General features: G+C 40.7%; 1 protein-coding gene across 5 annotated transcripts in view; it reads left to right on the forward strand.

The window, feature by feature from the left end:
- The window catches only part of GRIK1 (glutamate ionotropic receptor kainate type subunit 1), a 168,524-nt gene that overhangs the window by 91,182 nt on the left and 60,316 nt on the right, over positions 1–17,026 (forward strand). For all 5 annotated transcript variants that reach the window (XR_009743458.1, XM_061453726.1, XM_061453725.1 and 2 more), the window contains exons 3-4: positions 2,053–2,310; positions 9,414–9,595. Coding sequence is in view for 4 of the 5 variants with exons in the window: in XM_061453726.1 (XP_061309710.1) it covers positions 2,053–2,310; positions 9,414–9,595 (440 nt within the window). In the remaining variant the exon portion in view is untranslated. The remainder of the gene's footprint in view (positions 1–2,052; positions 2,311–9,413; positions 9,596–17,026) is intronic.

Here is a 17,026-nt window from a genome sequence, read left to right on the forward strand (position 1 = left end):
TGCTTCACATCATGGATCATTCAGGTCCAAGGAGGTGATCCTGCCCCTCTGCTCTGCTCTTGAGACCTCACCTGGAGTATTGTGTGCAGTTCTGGTGTCCTCAACAGAAAAAGGACATGGAACTGTTGGAACAAGTCCAGAGGAGGGCCTCAAGGATGATCAGGGGACTGGAGCACCTCCCATATGAAGATAGGTTGAGAAAGTTGAGGCTGTTCAGCCTGGAGAAGAGAAGGCTGCGTGGAGACCTCAGCAGCTTCCAATATCTGAAGGGGGCTGGGTAGGGACTCTTCATTAGGGACTGTAGTGACAGGACAAGGGGTAATGGGTTAAAACTTAAACAGGGGAAGTTTAGATTGGATATAAGGAAGAAGTTCTTTATACTGTAAGGGTGGTGAGGCACTGGAATGGGTTGCCCAGGGAAGTTGTGAATGCTGCATCCCTGGTGGTGTTCAAGGCCAGGCTGGACAGTGTGAGGTGTCCCTGCCCATGGCAGGGGGGTTGGAACTAGATGATCTTAAGGTCCTTTCCAACCCTAACTGTTCTATGATTCTATGATTCTAGAATGTTGATGATCCATCACCTTTCAAACATCTAAGTTACTTAATTCTTTTTATGGTACTTCAATTTCTTACTAAAGATTGGAAAAATGTAGAAGGCTTTCAAAAAAACATCAAAAATAGCTTTAAATTGTGTTTATTGCATTTTTTTTTTCAAGTATATACTGGAACAATACATGATCAACAATAAGTATGCTGGATTTACAATCCATATAATTGAGACTGAGACAGGACTCTAGATTCCCTGTAGAGCGAGAATCTCTTCTGTGACTATTGGGGAAGTATGTTCACCATTTAATCTGTAGGAAGAAGTTAATTTCAAATATTTTTGTAAATTTATGTGCAAGGAATCCATGCTGACAGTAGTAATTTCTTCACATCAGGAATTACTGATATTATTTAAATTAAAACCTGTGATCCTTTAGGAAGGCTTCTGAATTAAACCTTGAAATCACGTGATTTTATACTGTTTGTAAAACACTCAATTATAGAGGGAAAAGAGAAAATAATTGATTTTCTGTCATATTGTATTATTATCAGAGAGATAAATACTAATTTAAAAAATCTCATTGTTTTCTGGATGTTGTTATACTTAATATTTCACCCAATTAGACTAATTTCTAAATTTCCCACGAAGAACTACCTTACAAGGAGTACAGCACTGCAACTAAGCACAGGGCTTGTCCCCAACCCATAAACCTTATTAGAAACATTTGCAATGAATTTTTCTAATGGAGAAAAATAATATTACTTCGTCTTCTGTCTGTTAGCCTAAAAACACAGAGGAGGGAAAGAAAAGTGAAAAGACACCTACAAGAGGGATTCTTTTGTCTGAGATACAGGCACCAGGAGAAAGAATTTTTTGTTGATACTAGCATATCACTAATTTGGAAGAGTATTAAAATGTTAGTGTGTGTTGGCTCTTTATTTCCTTTGTCATTACTGAGGGCTTTAGGCTTCATTGACTATTTTGTAAACACAGATTATGGAGCACCATTAATCGTAGTGCTCTTTAATGTTTATGTTCCTCCAGTAGCCTGAAATTAAAGCAAGTCACATTGGTAGAAGCTTGCCAGTCATGGAGGGAATCCATATAGTGCTTTTCGTGGTTCCATAAAAGTATTTCCAGACACGCTGCCATGAAACTTAATTCATGTGACATCTTTTTGGCAAGCCCATAGAAAGAAAACTCCTGGTTTCTCCAGAATAATGCCATTCTGAGAAAAAACATTTAGGAATCACTGTGATCTGAAGGTAATGAGCAGGGAAGTTGGGGTCTTTTTATGGAGCAGGTTCTGGGATATAATGCTGATCAGTAAAGCTGTTTTCAGGAACCATTTACAAATCTCTTGATAATCTGGGGAGAAACATGGTTACCCATTCTCACTTTGAAATGATGGGGATGGATGGAAAATAATTATCTCAATAAACATCACACAGTTTCCTTTCTTTTGCCAACTAGCATCTTTTTCCTCTCCCTTACTCTCCCCTTCAGCATGTGACCAGCTTGCTCTTGGTGTAGCTGCTCTGTTCGGACCTTCTCACAGCTCCTCTGTCAGTGCAGTGCAGTCCATCTGCAATGCACTTGAAGTCCCACATATTCAAACCAGATGGAAGCACCCTACGGTGGACAACAAAGATGCATTTTACATCAACCTCTACCCAGACTATGCAGCCATCAGCAGGGCAGTTTTGGATCTTGTACTGTACTACAACTGGAAAATAGTAACAGTAGTATATGAAGACAGCACGGGTAAGTAGTACTGGTGCACTGCGGGTCACATACTTCTGTTAACACATGTATATGAATAAATTCTGTGAGAGAGAGAGCCTGTGATAGTTTGGTGTATTTACAGCAGTTTTCCTCAGAGTATAGAAGAAAAACATCTGGTAAGTTGCAGCTATTCTTCTGCTGCTGTGGCTTTGGAAAGCTGTTCACTTCATCAGACCTTAAAAAGCCATATTTTGCTTCCTATTTGTGGAACCAGTGAGGGGTTGATCTAAGAGGAACACATCTACAATGCAAAAGTTCAAGCTGCAACATTTTTAACGGAGTGACTACCTTGTTCCTTGAAACTAGAGTCAATCCAACTTGTCAGATGGATACTGAAGCCTGAATCTGAGTTACAGCGTGTAAATGTTCCCAGTCTGGAACTCTTAACTTAGAGAAAATCATTCATTGTTTTGTGGCAACAACCTCCCTCTGGGGTACACAGTAGTCAGAGCTGTCCAGTGGTGTATCATGGACAATCAATACCTACAACACATCCCTTTTTGTTCACAAAACAACAACAACAAAAATATAATAATAAACTTGTTCCTCGGAACAGTGATTTAAAGGCTTATCAGAGACTAGGACTTCTTTTTTTTTTTTTTTTTTTTTTAATACACAGAGGTTGTGGAAGAGTGTCAATGTATAAGGAACTCCAAGCTGCAGTTGCACGTCTTTACATACCTAGGCTTTTATGCACCTACCTCTGTAGCTTGATAGCGTATATTGTGCCAACAGCCACAATATTTCAGGCAGTGTCATTTCCCTCACTGGAGTGGGAAGATATTGTTTCTGTGAAATGTATTAGCTGCTCTAGTCATTGAGATTACTGCACACCTAAAGTGCCCTCAGGAGTCCTGTCCGGCAGGATTACACACCAGAATTTATTCCAAGCATGACTGCAGAGAGCATAATCTCTCCTACAGTTTAGACTTGATCATGGATTAAGGGTCCATAAATTTGGCTTCCCAAGAAAAGGTTTGTATGTAAACAAACCATTAAAAGCTCAGAGAGGTCTATAGATCTCCTGTCAAAACAAAAAACAACCCACTAAGTATAGCCTTCCTGGGCACAAAATTACAAATGAGAGAATATTCTAAATTGCAGAAAAGATTTTTTTGGAGACACTGTGTCTTTCTTTAAAGATGAAGAAAATAAAGCCAACAAAATAAGACTACACTGACAGTTATCTCACTGTGAACTCTCATCAGCATCCTTCAATGCTGTATATAGTAAACAAAAAAAAAAAAAAAAGTTGTGGCTGAACCATTTGGATTTCTGGAAAATCCTGTTGTGCATTAGCAGTTATTGGTGCAAATTAAGCATTTCACTGTCAAACCCACTCTGAGGTTTGCATTCCCTTTTCTTTTTCCATTGCCCACAGAAGTACTACACTTCCTAGAGCTCCTCAGATGTGCAAGTAACATTTAAATAGGTTCTTTGATGGTGTAAAACGAACCTGGATGAAACATAAGCTCAGGCATCTGCCTAAGCCTTTAAAGGGAGTATGAAAAAATATAAATCAAACCTTTTAAAATCATGTTGTAAAAACATGTCTGAAAGATCAAATTATGCTTAAAAAATATAAACAAAAAAAAAAGAGCCAAACCTCATTTATAAGGCCAAAAGTTCTTTGTACACTGTTGACAGCCCAAAAGAAGCATATTTCCTCCTGAGTCCAGGAGGTGGGTCTCAGTGACAATATTCTGCTCTCATTGGACTCAGAGAGTACACCAGAAGGCTGGAGGTAGAAGAGAAAGAGCAAGACAGGCTGGGCTTACTGCAACGGTCTTCTTGCATTTCCATTAGAATGATCTAGCTCAGCAGGATTTCTGCTGCGCTCTAAAAATATACTAAATATACTCATAGGTAAAAAAGTAGAGGTCCTTTCCAGCCTGCCCTATTATCATTATCAAATTAGCATTCTAGAACACTAGGCGCTGTGTACGTGTTCAGTTACAGAAATGACTAATATTAAAGAGATTTCATTTGCAGAGATATTTACAACTTTGAGTCAGGAAAGTAAACAGGTCAACTTTGATCGATATAAATACTTTTGGATTTTGGGTTAGAGTGATGCCATTTAGCTCAGCCTCTTTTTACTTATCTCTTATGTCTGGCACTGTTGCACCACAAGAAGAAAAAACATATTAACCTATTTTTATCTTAGAGGCAAATTGTACATGAAGAACAGCTTCATTCCTAAACAATGAACTCATAGCTCTAACAGTGAGCTTCCAATAATTCATACCCAGATTATTCAGGTTGAGATTAGCCCTGCTCAAGGTTAAGAGTCTATTTTGAGGTTTAAGTGTGGAAAATCCTGTTTTCATCCTTCACATTACAGCATTGCTCCAAGCCCACAGCCAGCTCCAGCACAGAGGCCACATACTGTGACAATTTGCCAAGCCATAGTTGCCCACCTCCTGTAGATAGTTTTCACTGATGATGGACACATCCATCAACAGAAATGCAGTTACAAGTCTGGACTGAGCAATGTTAAAAAAAACCCAGTTCATCTGAGTGAGCATATGTTTCCAAACGATCCAAATTGCTTGCGCCTACCCTTCTTATCTCAAACACTATTTACCATGATTCCAGTTTTTATCATTCAAATGTTTTTCAGCAATAACCTTTTTCCAGTCAATGATTTTCGGGTTTACAGGTACAAGAGCACTACAAATGTCTGAACAGCTTAGCTCCAGCCTTGACAGACCTCTGCTGTTTAACAAAGCTTTCTCAGTAACATGTTTTTTGAGATTTGGCAAATGATTATATAGTCCCACATTGTTCATGAGCAGGTTGTATGACATGAAGATAGCCATGTCCCAGGGAAAAGTGCTTTCCATCTAGGAAGCTAACTGTGTCAACAGCACTTGTTACACCAAAGAAAAGCAGAGCTGTCTTCATTTGACAGCTTTTAACTCTAGTCCCAAATTTTCATTCTTCAGCATTTTACCATCAGCTTTACTCTTTGCTTGCCCGCTGCTGACACTGGGGTTAAGCCATTCTATGCTATCTCACATGCCTTCTCTGATGTCAATGAAACACTTTTTCCAGTCTTCTAGAATTCATTCAGGGTTCCAATATTTATCACATCATTTGCTGAGTTTAGTAATCTACTGAGTGGACTGTATAGGATTGTCAATGATAAGTAAATTTTATGTAAGCAGGTCTAGAAAACTGGCAACCAATAGTGTTAAAAAATTACACTTGGAATGGGAAGTGCTCATCCTGTTTCTTATAAAATATCATTTTAGTGATACCAAATGCACCATGTTAAACAACTTTACTGTCTCCTCCAAAGGGACCTACAGCAGTTATAAAACGCTCATTTTGCTGCTAAAATACATTTACAAAAATTCCTGAGTTGATCTGATCAGATTTTTACCCTCTTGTCTCTTAGATTTCAATATAAATATGAATAACAAGCAGGCTACAGCTGATTTTTATTTCTAATTGCTGTCCTCATAGTAGTGCCATTGAAAGATGAACTTCCAGTCAAAGTCATCTTTCTTGATAGCAAATTAATGGCTTCTGGTTATAGAATAAATATTTATTTAAACATCTCATAGTTTGCCTGAAACTCCCATCCTGCTCCCTAATGCCTATAGCTTTCCTGTGCTAGGAAAAAATGAGACTCATAAGCAAGCATATTTATTTTTCAAGTTGACACGGTGCTCCTTTTTTCCATATTAAACGTAATCTATTATGTTCAGAGTCCCCAGACCATAATCAGCCTTTTTCTGATTATTAACTTGTCTTTATTTTTCATCAAGGTGTTAAAAAAGAGTATGTTTATATCAAGTGTGATGCCTTTGTGTAAGGCAAAAAATTGCCTCCTGAAGTTTAAAGATGATCTGACTAAGCCTTGCAAGAGACTGCATGATACATCGAGCATACATTTCCCAAACTTAGGTACCATAAATTATGGTTTATCTTTCCACATGCTAGAACTGAGTAGACATGCTGTTCCCTGATTGAATTTAGTCATTTGTAATAGAACCCTTGCAATATCCCATTTCTGCACTTTTTTTATTTGGTACACTGATCTGTAATAGACACATGAGAGTCTGTTATCAACAGCTCCATCACAAGGAATAACACTGCCTTCAGCACAGGTTTGACTCTGCTTTTGATTTATCTTCCCTGAATTCAATAATTTTAACATACTGGGAGCTGAGAAGGGCAACTACATCAAATTCCTCACCTTCTGTAAGAATCCTTGACTTTCCCCACTTGTTAGACTGCTCTCCCGGCATTTGTTTAAGGCTCAGAGGAATGAAATTTTTTCATTGTATCAGTTCTATCAGTTTGCACAAAGCAGAATTTGAGTTCTTACTGAATTTGCTTTCTTTGAACTTGCTGTTACAAGAGACATTTAACCTGCTAGCCCTAAAACGGTTTTCTAATAAAAGGGAGTACTTTCTCGCAAAGCGTTTTTTGCAATTTTAAGTCTGGATGAATTACATATACCTTTTTTTAATTAAAAAAAAAAGAAAATTAAAAAAAAAAAGGCAATACAGAAAATTCCCAACCCTGTTTCTGAAGGAAAAGGGGAGAGTGTTTAGATGTCCGGGTACAAGGCAGCAGAATACAGACAGAAGGTCAAGAGAGTCCATGAAACAAGTCTGGTTTCTGTCCTTATATGTTTTGTTTGAAAGCCATAAATTGAACATTTCTTCGCAACAATACTGGCTAACACTGTCTCCAGGCCCTCCACAGTTCATGCTCAGCCACCGCATCTTCTACTCAGCTGGACTCTATATGTTTCCTACCCACTTTCCTGCTCCATCACAGTCCTGAGTCACTGCTCACATCACCCACTTTGCAGAGAAGATGCTGATGCCCATGATATGTCATTTCTGTGCTGCTACTTCCTTCCCAACATCATTGGTAGTCTGTGCTGTGTCCTCTGTTGCAGGCTGAGCTCCAGATGGTCTCGCCAAGTGTGAGAAAAGGGGCTGCCCTAAGCACTGCACTCCCCCAAGGAGTCAAGCTAAACACTTCATGCTTAAGATTTGTCCCATATCAAGACTTGGTGGCACCATGTTCAGGAGTTTGGGTTTATTGAGCAAGAGGAAGGAGAGCACTGATGGTTATTAACCCTGTGCTGTTAATGAGTTAGTTGATTCAGGTGTTTGCCTGGTCCTCTATATTAATAACTGCAGTTCTTTTCACTGCTTCTCTGTTCTTTTCACTGCTGCTTTGTTTTCTTCAGTACAGTATATCTAAGCTTTACCTTCAGTTCATGTGGCAATAGAAAATGATAGGAAGAGTAAGGTCTAAGTCTCATGTAACTGAAGTTGACGTATTACGGGACACAGCATTTTCCTTCCCCCCAAAAGGAAATGGAGGCAGGCAGGCAAATTCTTTCTCTTTGCTTTTCACCGCACTTGCACTTAAGTACTTTCTGTTGCTGGAAAGAGTAAAACAGTACTCAGCCTGAGGCTCTATAAGATGCAGATTCCCTGCGTGCTGGACCCCTCCTCCAAATCTCAACATTCCTTTTCCGTAGGCTCACCATTCATTATAGTGACCAAAACATTGCAGTCAAGGGCTGAACACTTGAGTGCATGGTACAGCCAAGCTACAGCGTTACAGCCAGATTACATAAACTCCCCTTCTTATTAGTAAGTGTTGGAATATGTACCCTATTCTCATAATAATAAGCTCAAATTTTTCATATTTACACAGGCTGGCTTCCAGCCAGTCTCCGATCTAACAGCCTGTGCAACAATTTACATTTGAATACTCATAGTGCTTAATATTTTGTATTGATTGTTGATACTTGAAAAACTGCAAAGAGCAGACCAAGCGTTGCAGGCGGAGGGCAAAGATTAGTTTTTTTCAAAACACATTGCCAACACTTGAGTGAAAGCCAAAAGTCCTCAACATAGCAATCACTTGCTAATTTCAGAAGAAATAGGGATGCTTCATCTTGCCTTATATATACCATTGGACCAAGGTCATTTACACACAAGACAAATATATACCCACTCCCAGCAGGAGAGTGATGAGTTTTTTAATATTAATAATTTGTTTGATTTTGTTCAAGAAGTGCTTCTTGCCTGTATCCTCTCTCGGTTCATATATATAAGGCATCATTTTGCTTTAACTCAGTGGAAGATCACAGTTTTTTTGAAGGTAAATTGCATTCATGGATAATGAGAAAGAGACTGTAAACACACACCTCAAAAAATTCTTAACTATCTATCTTACTTATCTTTTGGAGGCAGTACAAATGACACAGGAGTGCTGAATTAGCTAGTAGAATTGCACTGTGTTTAAACACTTGGACAAATCTTCAAGTGTTGAGGTCCACTGACTTCAAATAAGCTGTATAAATCTGTAGAGCCGAAGACATGGTCTTAGAAATCTCATTCTTCTGCTTATAGATGAAAAGCTGGATCTCAAAGTATTTCAGTTCTTTATAAGATCTTATTCTGGCTGATTGACCTTATGCAAGTCACTATGCTTTCTTGCTTCTTGTCCCTAAACTGATGATAATAAAAATTTAAGGCTTCTCCTCTGGAGTATTGTAGTGTATGCTGAAATGAGGACATTGAGAGTCATATGGATGGCTATTAAGAATGAATCTTGGTAAGTGCCACTCAGGCTAACCACAGGCTTCTAAGTGAGCCACAATAGAGGTGCTGGATATTGAACATTTTTCTCTCTCTACCTCCCCTCACCTGCTCATGCTTGACATTAGGCAGGAAAGTTAGTAAGGAGGTTTCTTCACTTGTATGTTCTTGTTGTTTAATATCAAAATAATAATTAACTGCAAAGTGAGAAGCATCATATTCTTTTTGCAATAAACTATCAATATAGCATTCATTCAAACATATATTTTAGTCAACCATTTAAAAATATATTTCAGAATATTTAGGTGCTGAAGCCAAGTGTAACCATGAAAAGGAAAATCTGTAATGATATCATTTAGGAGGCTGGTAAATATGAAGCTAACAACTATCCTCTGGACATTTGAAATATGTTGGGACTGATAAGAGACCCTGTTTAAGTGACAGTAAATACCCGTTGCAGAGAATAGTTAGATATATAATTGCACATCATTTTTTCAGGTCTAATTCGCTTGCAAGAGCTCATCAAAGCCCCTTCTCGATACAACATTAAAATCAAAATCCGCCAACTGCCCTCTGGGAATAAAGACGCCAGGCCTCTACTCAAGGAGATGAAGAAGGGCAAGGAGTTCTACGTGATATTTGATTGCTCACATGAAACGGCAGCAGAAATCCTTAAGCAGGTAAGGAGGAAGGGGTAAAAAAGCATGACATTCATTTTATATCCTGAAAGTTGTCACTGTCTCTGGTTTTCATTTCTGGGAAACACTAAAACTGAAAACATTTACCAGTTAGGCCAAAGGCTTGTTAATGCCAGGTACAGAAGTTGTTACAGAATGCGCAGCATCATCTCAGCGCTCCACAAGACTACATGGTTTCAAAGAGCCATAAGGACCAGCAGCAGAAGAGAAACCCATAGATATCCTACAGAAGGAAATATGCATTTCCTTTTAATCCTTCAGCTTCTACTTGACTAGGAAAATTGTTGCATTTATTTTAGCTTGTTGTGGTTTAATCAATAAAGCTTTTATGTCTTCCCCATAAAAAAAAAGAAAGAACGCATTTTGGAGTGCTTAGGGAGCAGCTCACATTGAGTTATTGCCTCAGAGGCTGCACATCAAGCTGAGTGCTGGCTATAGTAACAGCAGGGCACTGATCCATCACATACAAGAGCATAAGTCTGCATTCACTTTCCTGTAACAAAGCAAGATTTGGTCTGCTGGCACTACCTCACTGAATTTTGAACTCTGGTACAGCAAAAGGGTGGAACGGAGACAGTATAGGAAGGAAAGTATATGTACTTTAAAACAGGAAGAAAGGCTATTGCACAAGGGTCGGCATAGCCCTGACCTAAGCATGAGAGTTGGACAGCCACACAAGGCAAGGACGAACACCACAAAACCTGATGTTAATGGGCTGGGACGTTACCAGGGGCACACACAGAATGGTGTAAATTAGAATTTACTCTTGTCACTTGTAATATATTTCTAGACAATCAAAGTCTAAAGCACTGGCTCCTGCAATTCATAGAAAGAAAGACCGTAATTCTGAGCAAGTAGTATAATGTGAATGTCATTTCCCTTTTTACTACAACTTTAAGTATGAGGAGTCGTTGTTTTTACTATAACATTTGCCTGATGGGTAACACTGATCCCTGAAGACCACCAGAGAGGTTCCACAGATTTAAATGCACTGATATGGGCTGTCCCATAAAAGTTAAAACCTATGCTGTCATCCCAGAATGTTTTGCTGAAATATTAAAGTTACACAGAGTAGTGGTCTGTGATAACTAAGTAACTAAGATAACTTCCTGGTCCCATTAGTCTGCAGAGTCTGAAACCATCCTCTCCAGAATGGAGAATCTTGATCCTGTGAATACAGACTTTGCGGGGTGGTGTCCTAAATCAGATGCACTACAGCTGAGAGCAGCACACAAGCTCCCATGGGCTAGTAGGGTTAGATTTACTGCTGTCAGGAAAGTTGGTCTGTACTAAATTGTAGTATTTTCTTGGTGCAAGTGGTGTATTTAAGCTACAGCAGAGCCAGATGCAAGCATGATGTTGGGAATATGAAGGAAGAGCAAGGGGAGAGTACACAAACACACCTTTGTGATGGGGAACGCCCTGTAGCAAGCAGCATTAGCTGGACATGGGGTGGACAGGAGAGCTGCTATCCTCTCACATTGCACCCCTATAGGGCTGTCCAAAGGCCCTAAAACATGACAGCAGGAATGAGCTGCTTCAAAATGAAATTTGTGGGGAAAGAGCTAAACTGACAACACAAATTTGGAAGGATGTGCAAGAAGGAAGTACAGATGTCTGGCACACTGCAGGAGGCACAAAGCTTCAGATATACAAGGCTGAGTATGAAAAAATAGATAAACAAAATAACCTTAGTGTCAAAGAAAGAAGAAGAAGTGCTAAAAGATGCCCTGCTAAGACAAGGCAAGGTAGCAGAACAGTTTGTGTGGAAAATGGATCAGGGAGACAGCTGACAGGCTGCAGATATATGCTCTCCAGTGCCTTAAGAACTCAGAGAAAACAGGAAAATTAAGAGAGGCATACAGAGCTGTGGAAAAGGAAGCAACATAAATATAGGCTAGAAAGAAAGGGAAAATGGCTTTCATAAGAGATAGTTCTGTGGCTAAATCTAGATGCTGGCAGCAGTAACTCAGGTGTTGAAGTTCCTCACTGACAAAGGCAGCTGTGAAATGTGGAGGCATAGAGGGCTCTGAATTCATGTGGGACTCATCTGATTGTAGGTTAGCTACATGAAGTACCATGGTTCACATTCTCATTACTGCACACACAAACCCCTATATAATTTTAAACTGAATGAAAACAAGGTATTAAAAAGAATACTATGGAAATTGTTGTAAGAAAACTGCTATATTTGTAGAGAATATTTTTGACATTGTAAATGATCCAATAGATATTTCAGGAAAAATACATATCATTGTTAAGTTATTTAAGATTTCTAATAGAGAGTGGGAATCAGAGCCAGCAGTCACCTGTTCCCAAAGCAACAATTCCTTGTCTGCCTACTGTATTTATAATAATCTAGTAGATGCTTAGTAACCTACACAGAAGAAGGTAAAGGAACTGGCAATTTATAGTGGGTTGGGTTCAGTGGGTATTTTACACATTAAAAATGCAGCACAGTCACACAGGGACATACCCACAGTTGCTTATGCTCATTTCTTGTGTCCTGTTCATCCTCCAAGCCTGCCCTTCTTCCAGCAGTTCCTGTGCCACTGGGGCTGGCAGCAGCACCAATGACTCTGCAAGCAGGATCCACTTGCGCCAGTGCTTAGGGGACACTGGCTGTGGCATGGCTTGTTTCCCAGGAAGGGAGGGCAAGGGATGCCCAAAGTCTCTTTCTTGGAGCAAAAAGATTAGCCCATGCAGAATTATGTCCTGAAAGAGTTGGCATATGGAACTGTAATTGGCAGTATGGAGCTACCTGACCCAGCCGCGTTACGAGGCTGTGGAACCAGAGGAGGTGACCTCTTCACTTGCCTCCTTCAGCCTTTTGTTTATAAATTCACACAAAAGATTTCTTCTCTTAAATGGGACTGTCTTGCTTATTTGTAGCTTCAACTAAAGCACCACTGAGCCACACTTCTTCATTGTGCACAAGAAAAAGCAAATCAATAACCTAATTTAAACAAAATACAAAGTCTTCAGCATCTTCACAAAGCTGAATAATCTATTCCCTAAATTCACACATTTCCCCTTCTCCGTGACATGCTGCACAGGCTTTCACAGTCCCCAGCCAATTTAACGAGGGCTGGCCCTTTCATCACCCAGATCTGGAAGAAACGAAAGGAAATTGTGCTTATTAATTGCTGTCTTTTCCGATAGTCACTTTGAATTTTCTCTCCATATTCCCTTATGAGGGTTGGTAACCTCATGTGACTGGTGCATGGCAGCTAAGGGAGTTTTTCAGCTTCTGTTGCCTGTACCAGGTAACCATATAAACCAGCAGCTCTTGTGCCCGAAGTGACCCACTTCAAAGGGTCAAGATATCCCAGAATTACTTGACCTGGAAGGTTATGCCAGCTGGGTTTTCAAACAAGATGTGCCCACCAGCAGAGCTGAGGGAAAAAGTTGCAGCTGCTCTGCATCTCCCATAACCTACTTGAAAATCTTAGCTGCTGGAGCTTTAAAGCTCATGAAGTCTAAACAAATCATCTGACAAGGAGCAAGATCTTGTAGAGCATTATCCAAACACAGGAGCTAAGTTCAGCTGTGGCTTCCTTAGGTAAAATTGTGATGTCCAAAGTTCTGCTGAGTTTAAACCCTGTAGGAACCTACCTGTTTGACTTCAGCATTGCCTGTCCTGCTCTGCTCTGAGGATGCCTAGCATCTCTTTCCTTTCCAAGACTAGAAATACACATCCCTTGTACACAAGCCCCAGCTTGCCTAAGACCAGCATTACTCAGTTCCTTACACAAGGAAGTGGGGAACACTTTCTTAAGGAAAAAGCTGATGGTTACAACATTTACCTGAAATATTTTGTGGACAGAGATATGGTGCTCTGTCGAGACCAGTGAAGTAATCCCACAAGTCACTTAAATCTAGCTGTTGCAAATTACCATCTGTTTTATACACGAATCTTCCAATATATCCTGCACATACTGTATTTAGTTTGATACTGCCTTTTTGTATGAGGAACTTAGTTCAAGAGGTTAGGTTGTTCCAGTTAACCTTCAATTTTTTCTTTTAACACTCCAAGAACTGATTTTACTGGGAGGCAAATTCTTTAAAAAACTTTATGAAATGCACTGTATGTTTAAGCAGGTTTAGGATATTCACGGAGCACTTTATAGACTTCTATGTTCGTTTTCCCTATGCGACAAATGAAGAGCAAAATAATTCCGTTCCTACGGAAGTATGAAAACTAAGTGTCACCATAATACACTTTTGAGCTACAGTAATGAATGTGAGACAATAAAACTTCCTGAGTATGTTTCTTCTAGTAACTTGACAGATAGGCTGAAGCCCACTCTCTGCTAAGAAAAGGCAGGATTAGCTCTGTTCTCACCGCCTCTGGAGAAATACCAGTGGCAGATGCCCCAAGCCCCAGGGTGAGAAACAGAGACATACTCACCTGTTTCTCCTCTCTTACTTATTTTAAAAAGGGGTTGTTGATAGGGGAACATCCTCTTCTGACTATCTGGTTACTGCTGAATGGCATCAGATGGTGAGAGCATTGGTCCCTAAGGCATGCGTGTGTCCACAGAACTAAATGTGACCATTGCCTTGAAAGCTTTATTCAGATATTAGTAGATACAGCAGCATGGGCTATAAATGGAAGTACAGTCTTTTGGTATCCTTGCTGTTTAACTTCATAGTTGCACTATGCCAAGACCTCTGCTTCTCTGTTCTTGTTAGCCGTGCTGTCTACAAGAAAATGAAACTAGTTACATAAACTCAGTGCAGTGACATCCATGCTACATCTTGCGCATGTAGTTGTTCTTTGCTTCCTTGGAAGATTCACTGTGTGGTGCAAATGCAAGTAAACTATCTAACTGAAAGAGTGCTTTCAGTATTGGTGCTGTGCTATGACATCCATGATGGAGTTTGAAAGGCAATGCTTCTGCCCTAACCCCCTGGGATCTCTTCAGGAAGCAGGAGGAGGCAGCCACAGCACTTGCCCAATACATTAGTCCTGCCCTATTGCCATGGCACTTTCTTCCAGCTGGACTCCAATACTAGCAAGTTATTTACAGAATGCATCTGGTTTCTTGACATGGCTCGTGTCCATGTTGGAGAAAATATATACTATTGCAGCTGCACTGCTGCTGTGACTGAGATGCAGATTTCCAGTGTGTTAAGCCATGTTCAAGTAAAGCTGTCTAAACAGAATCCAGGGAAGACCCATAAGCACAATATAAATCTTTTATAGAATCATAGAATCGTTAGGGTTGGAAAGGACCTTAAGATCATCTAGTTCCAGCCCCCCTGCCATGGGCAGGCTCTCCTCACACTAGACCATGTTGCCCAAGGCTCTGTCCAACCTGGCCTTGAACACCACCAGGGATGGAGCATTCACAACTTCCCTGGGCAATCCATTCCAGTGCCTCACCACCCTTACAGTATAAAGAATTTCTTCCTTATATCCAACCTAAACTTCCCCTGTTTAAGTTTTAACCCATTACCCCTTGTCCTGTCACTACAGTCCCTAATGAAGAGTCCCTCCCCAGTATCCTTATAGGCCCCCTTCAGATACTGGAAGCTGCTGAGGTCTCTACGCAGCCTTCTCTTCTCCAGGCTGAACAGCCCCAACTTTCTCAGCCTATCTTCATACAGGAGGTGCTTCAGTCCCCTGATCATACTTGTGGCCCTCCTCTGGGCTTGTTCCAACAGTCCTTTTTATGTTGAGGACACCAGAACTGCACACAATACTCCAAGTGAGGTCTCACAAGAGCAGAGTAGAGGGGCAGGGTCACCTCCTTTGACCTGCTGGTCACGCTCTTTTTTTATGCTGCAGCCCAGGATATGATTGGCTTTCTGGGCTGTGAGCGCACACTGAAGCTGACTCATGTTCATTTTCTCATCAAGCAACACCCCCAAGTCCTTCTCTGCAGGGCTGCTCTGAATCTCTTCTCTGCCCAACCTGTAGCTGTGCCTGGGATTGCTCCGACCCAGATGTAGGACCTTGCACTTGGCATGGTTAAACTTCATGAGGTTGGCATCAGCCCACCTCACAAGCGTGTCAAGGTCCCTCTGGATGGCATTCCTTCCCTCCAGCGTATCAACCGAACCACACAGCTTGGTGTCATCGGCAAACTTGCTGAGGGCGCACTCAATCCCACTGTCCATGTCAGCGACAAAGATGTTGAACAAGACCGGTCCCAACACCGATCCCTGAGGGACACCACTCGTTACTGGTCTCCAGCTGGACACTGAGCCATTGACGACAACTCTTTGTGTGTGGCCATGCAGCCAGTTCTTTATCCACCGAGTGGTCCATCCATCAAATCGATGTCTCTCCAATTCAGTGACAAGGATGTCGTGTGGGACAGTGTCGAACGCTTTACACAAATCCAGGTAGATGACATCAACTGCTCTACCCCTGTCCATCAGTTCTGTAGCCCCATCATAGAAGGCCACCTAATTGGTCATACAGGATTTCCCCTTAGTGAAGCCATGCTGGCTGTCACCAAGCACCTTGTTGATTTTCATGTGCCTTAGCATGCCTTCCAGGAGAATCTGCTCCAAGATTTTTTGCCAGGCACAGAGGTGAGACTGACTGGTCTGTAATTCCCCGGGTCATCCATTTTCCCCTTCTTGAAAATGGGGGTTATATTTCCCTTTTTCCAGTCATCGGGAACTTCCCCTGACTGCCATGATTTCTCAAATACGATGGCCAGTGGCTTTACAGCTTCATTCACCAGCTCCTTCAGGACCCAAGGATGGATTTCATCAGGACCCATGGACTTGTGCATGTTCAGATTTTTAAGATGGTCTCGAACCAGATCCTCTCCTACAGTGGCCCCAAGGTCTTCATTCTCACAGTCCCTGCGTCTGCCTTCCAAGACTTCATATTGAACACTTGAGAGGCAAAGAGGTAGAGGGGCATTTATACATTATGGTATATCTTGTTGATCTTAAAAAACAGTTGTAGTGCAAATTAATTGGGTAATGAAATACATTCATTTAATGGTCATGAAATTAAATGATAGCATGTGTGAGGAAAATGAAAAGTTAAAGCAAGTAGAGTATTTGATGCATTTCCTGCTAATATGCTTTGCCATCATTCAGGTTTCAGTCTGCCTTGAAGGAAGACTGACACTAGCTCTAAATGAGGCAGTGATTTTTTTACAAGATGAAAAGTGCAGGCTGAAGCTGGGTTATGATGCAATCCAGGACCAGGGCACCCAAAGAGATTTACATACATAAGAGAGAATATTTTTATCCAGTTTCTGTCATCTTAACATATATAATTTGACCACTGATACTTTTTCAGATTCACATTGCAGTTCATGACCCCCAGCTAAATGTGCACATCAGCAAAAGATAAGGCCCAGGCTTCTGATCTAAAATGCATAATTAGAGGTGGAAGTCTCTTTATCTTATTTGCCAAGATAATCTATAATCCAACCATAT

The sequence above is a fragment of the Pezoporus flaviventris genome, unplaced genomic scaffold (assembly GCF_033815535.1).
Source record: "Pezoporus flaviventris isolate CSIRO_AGI_PZ_B2104156 unplaced genomic scaffold, CSIRO_AGI_Pfla_v1 ptg000015l, whole genome shotgun sequence".
Classification (NCBI taxonomy): Eukaryota; Metazoa; Chordata; class Aves; order Psittaciformes; family Psittacidae; genus Pezoporus; species Pezoporus flaviventris.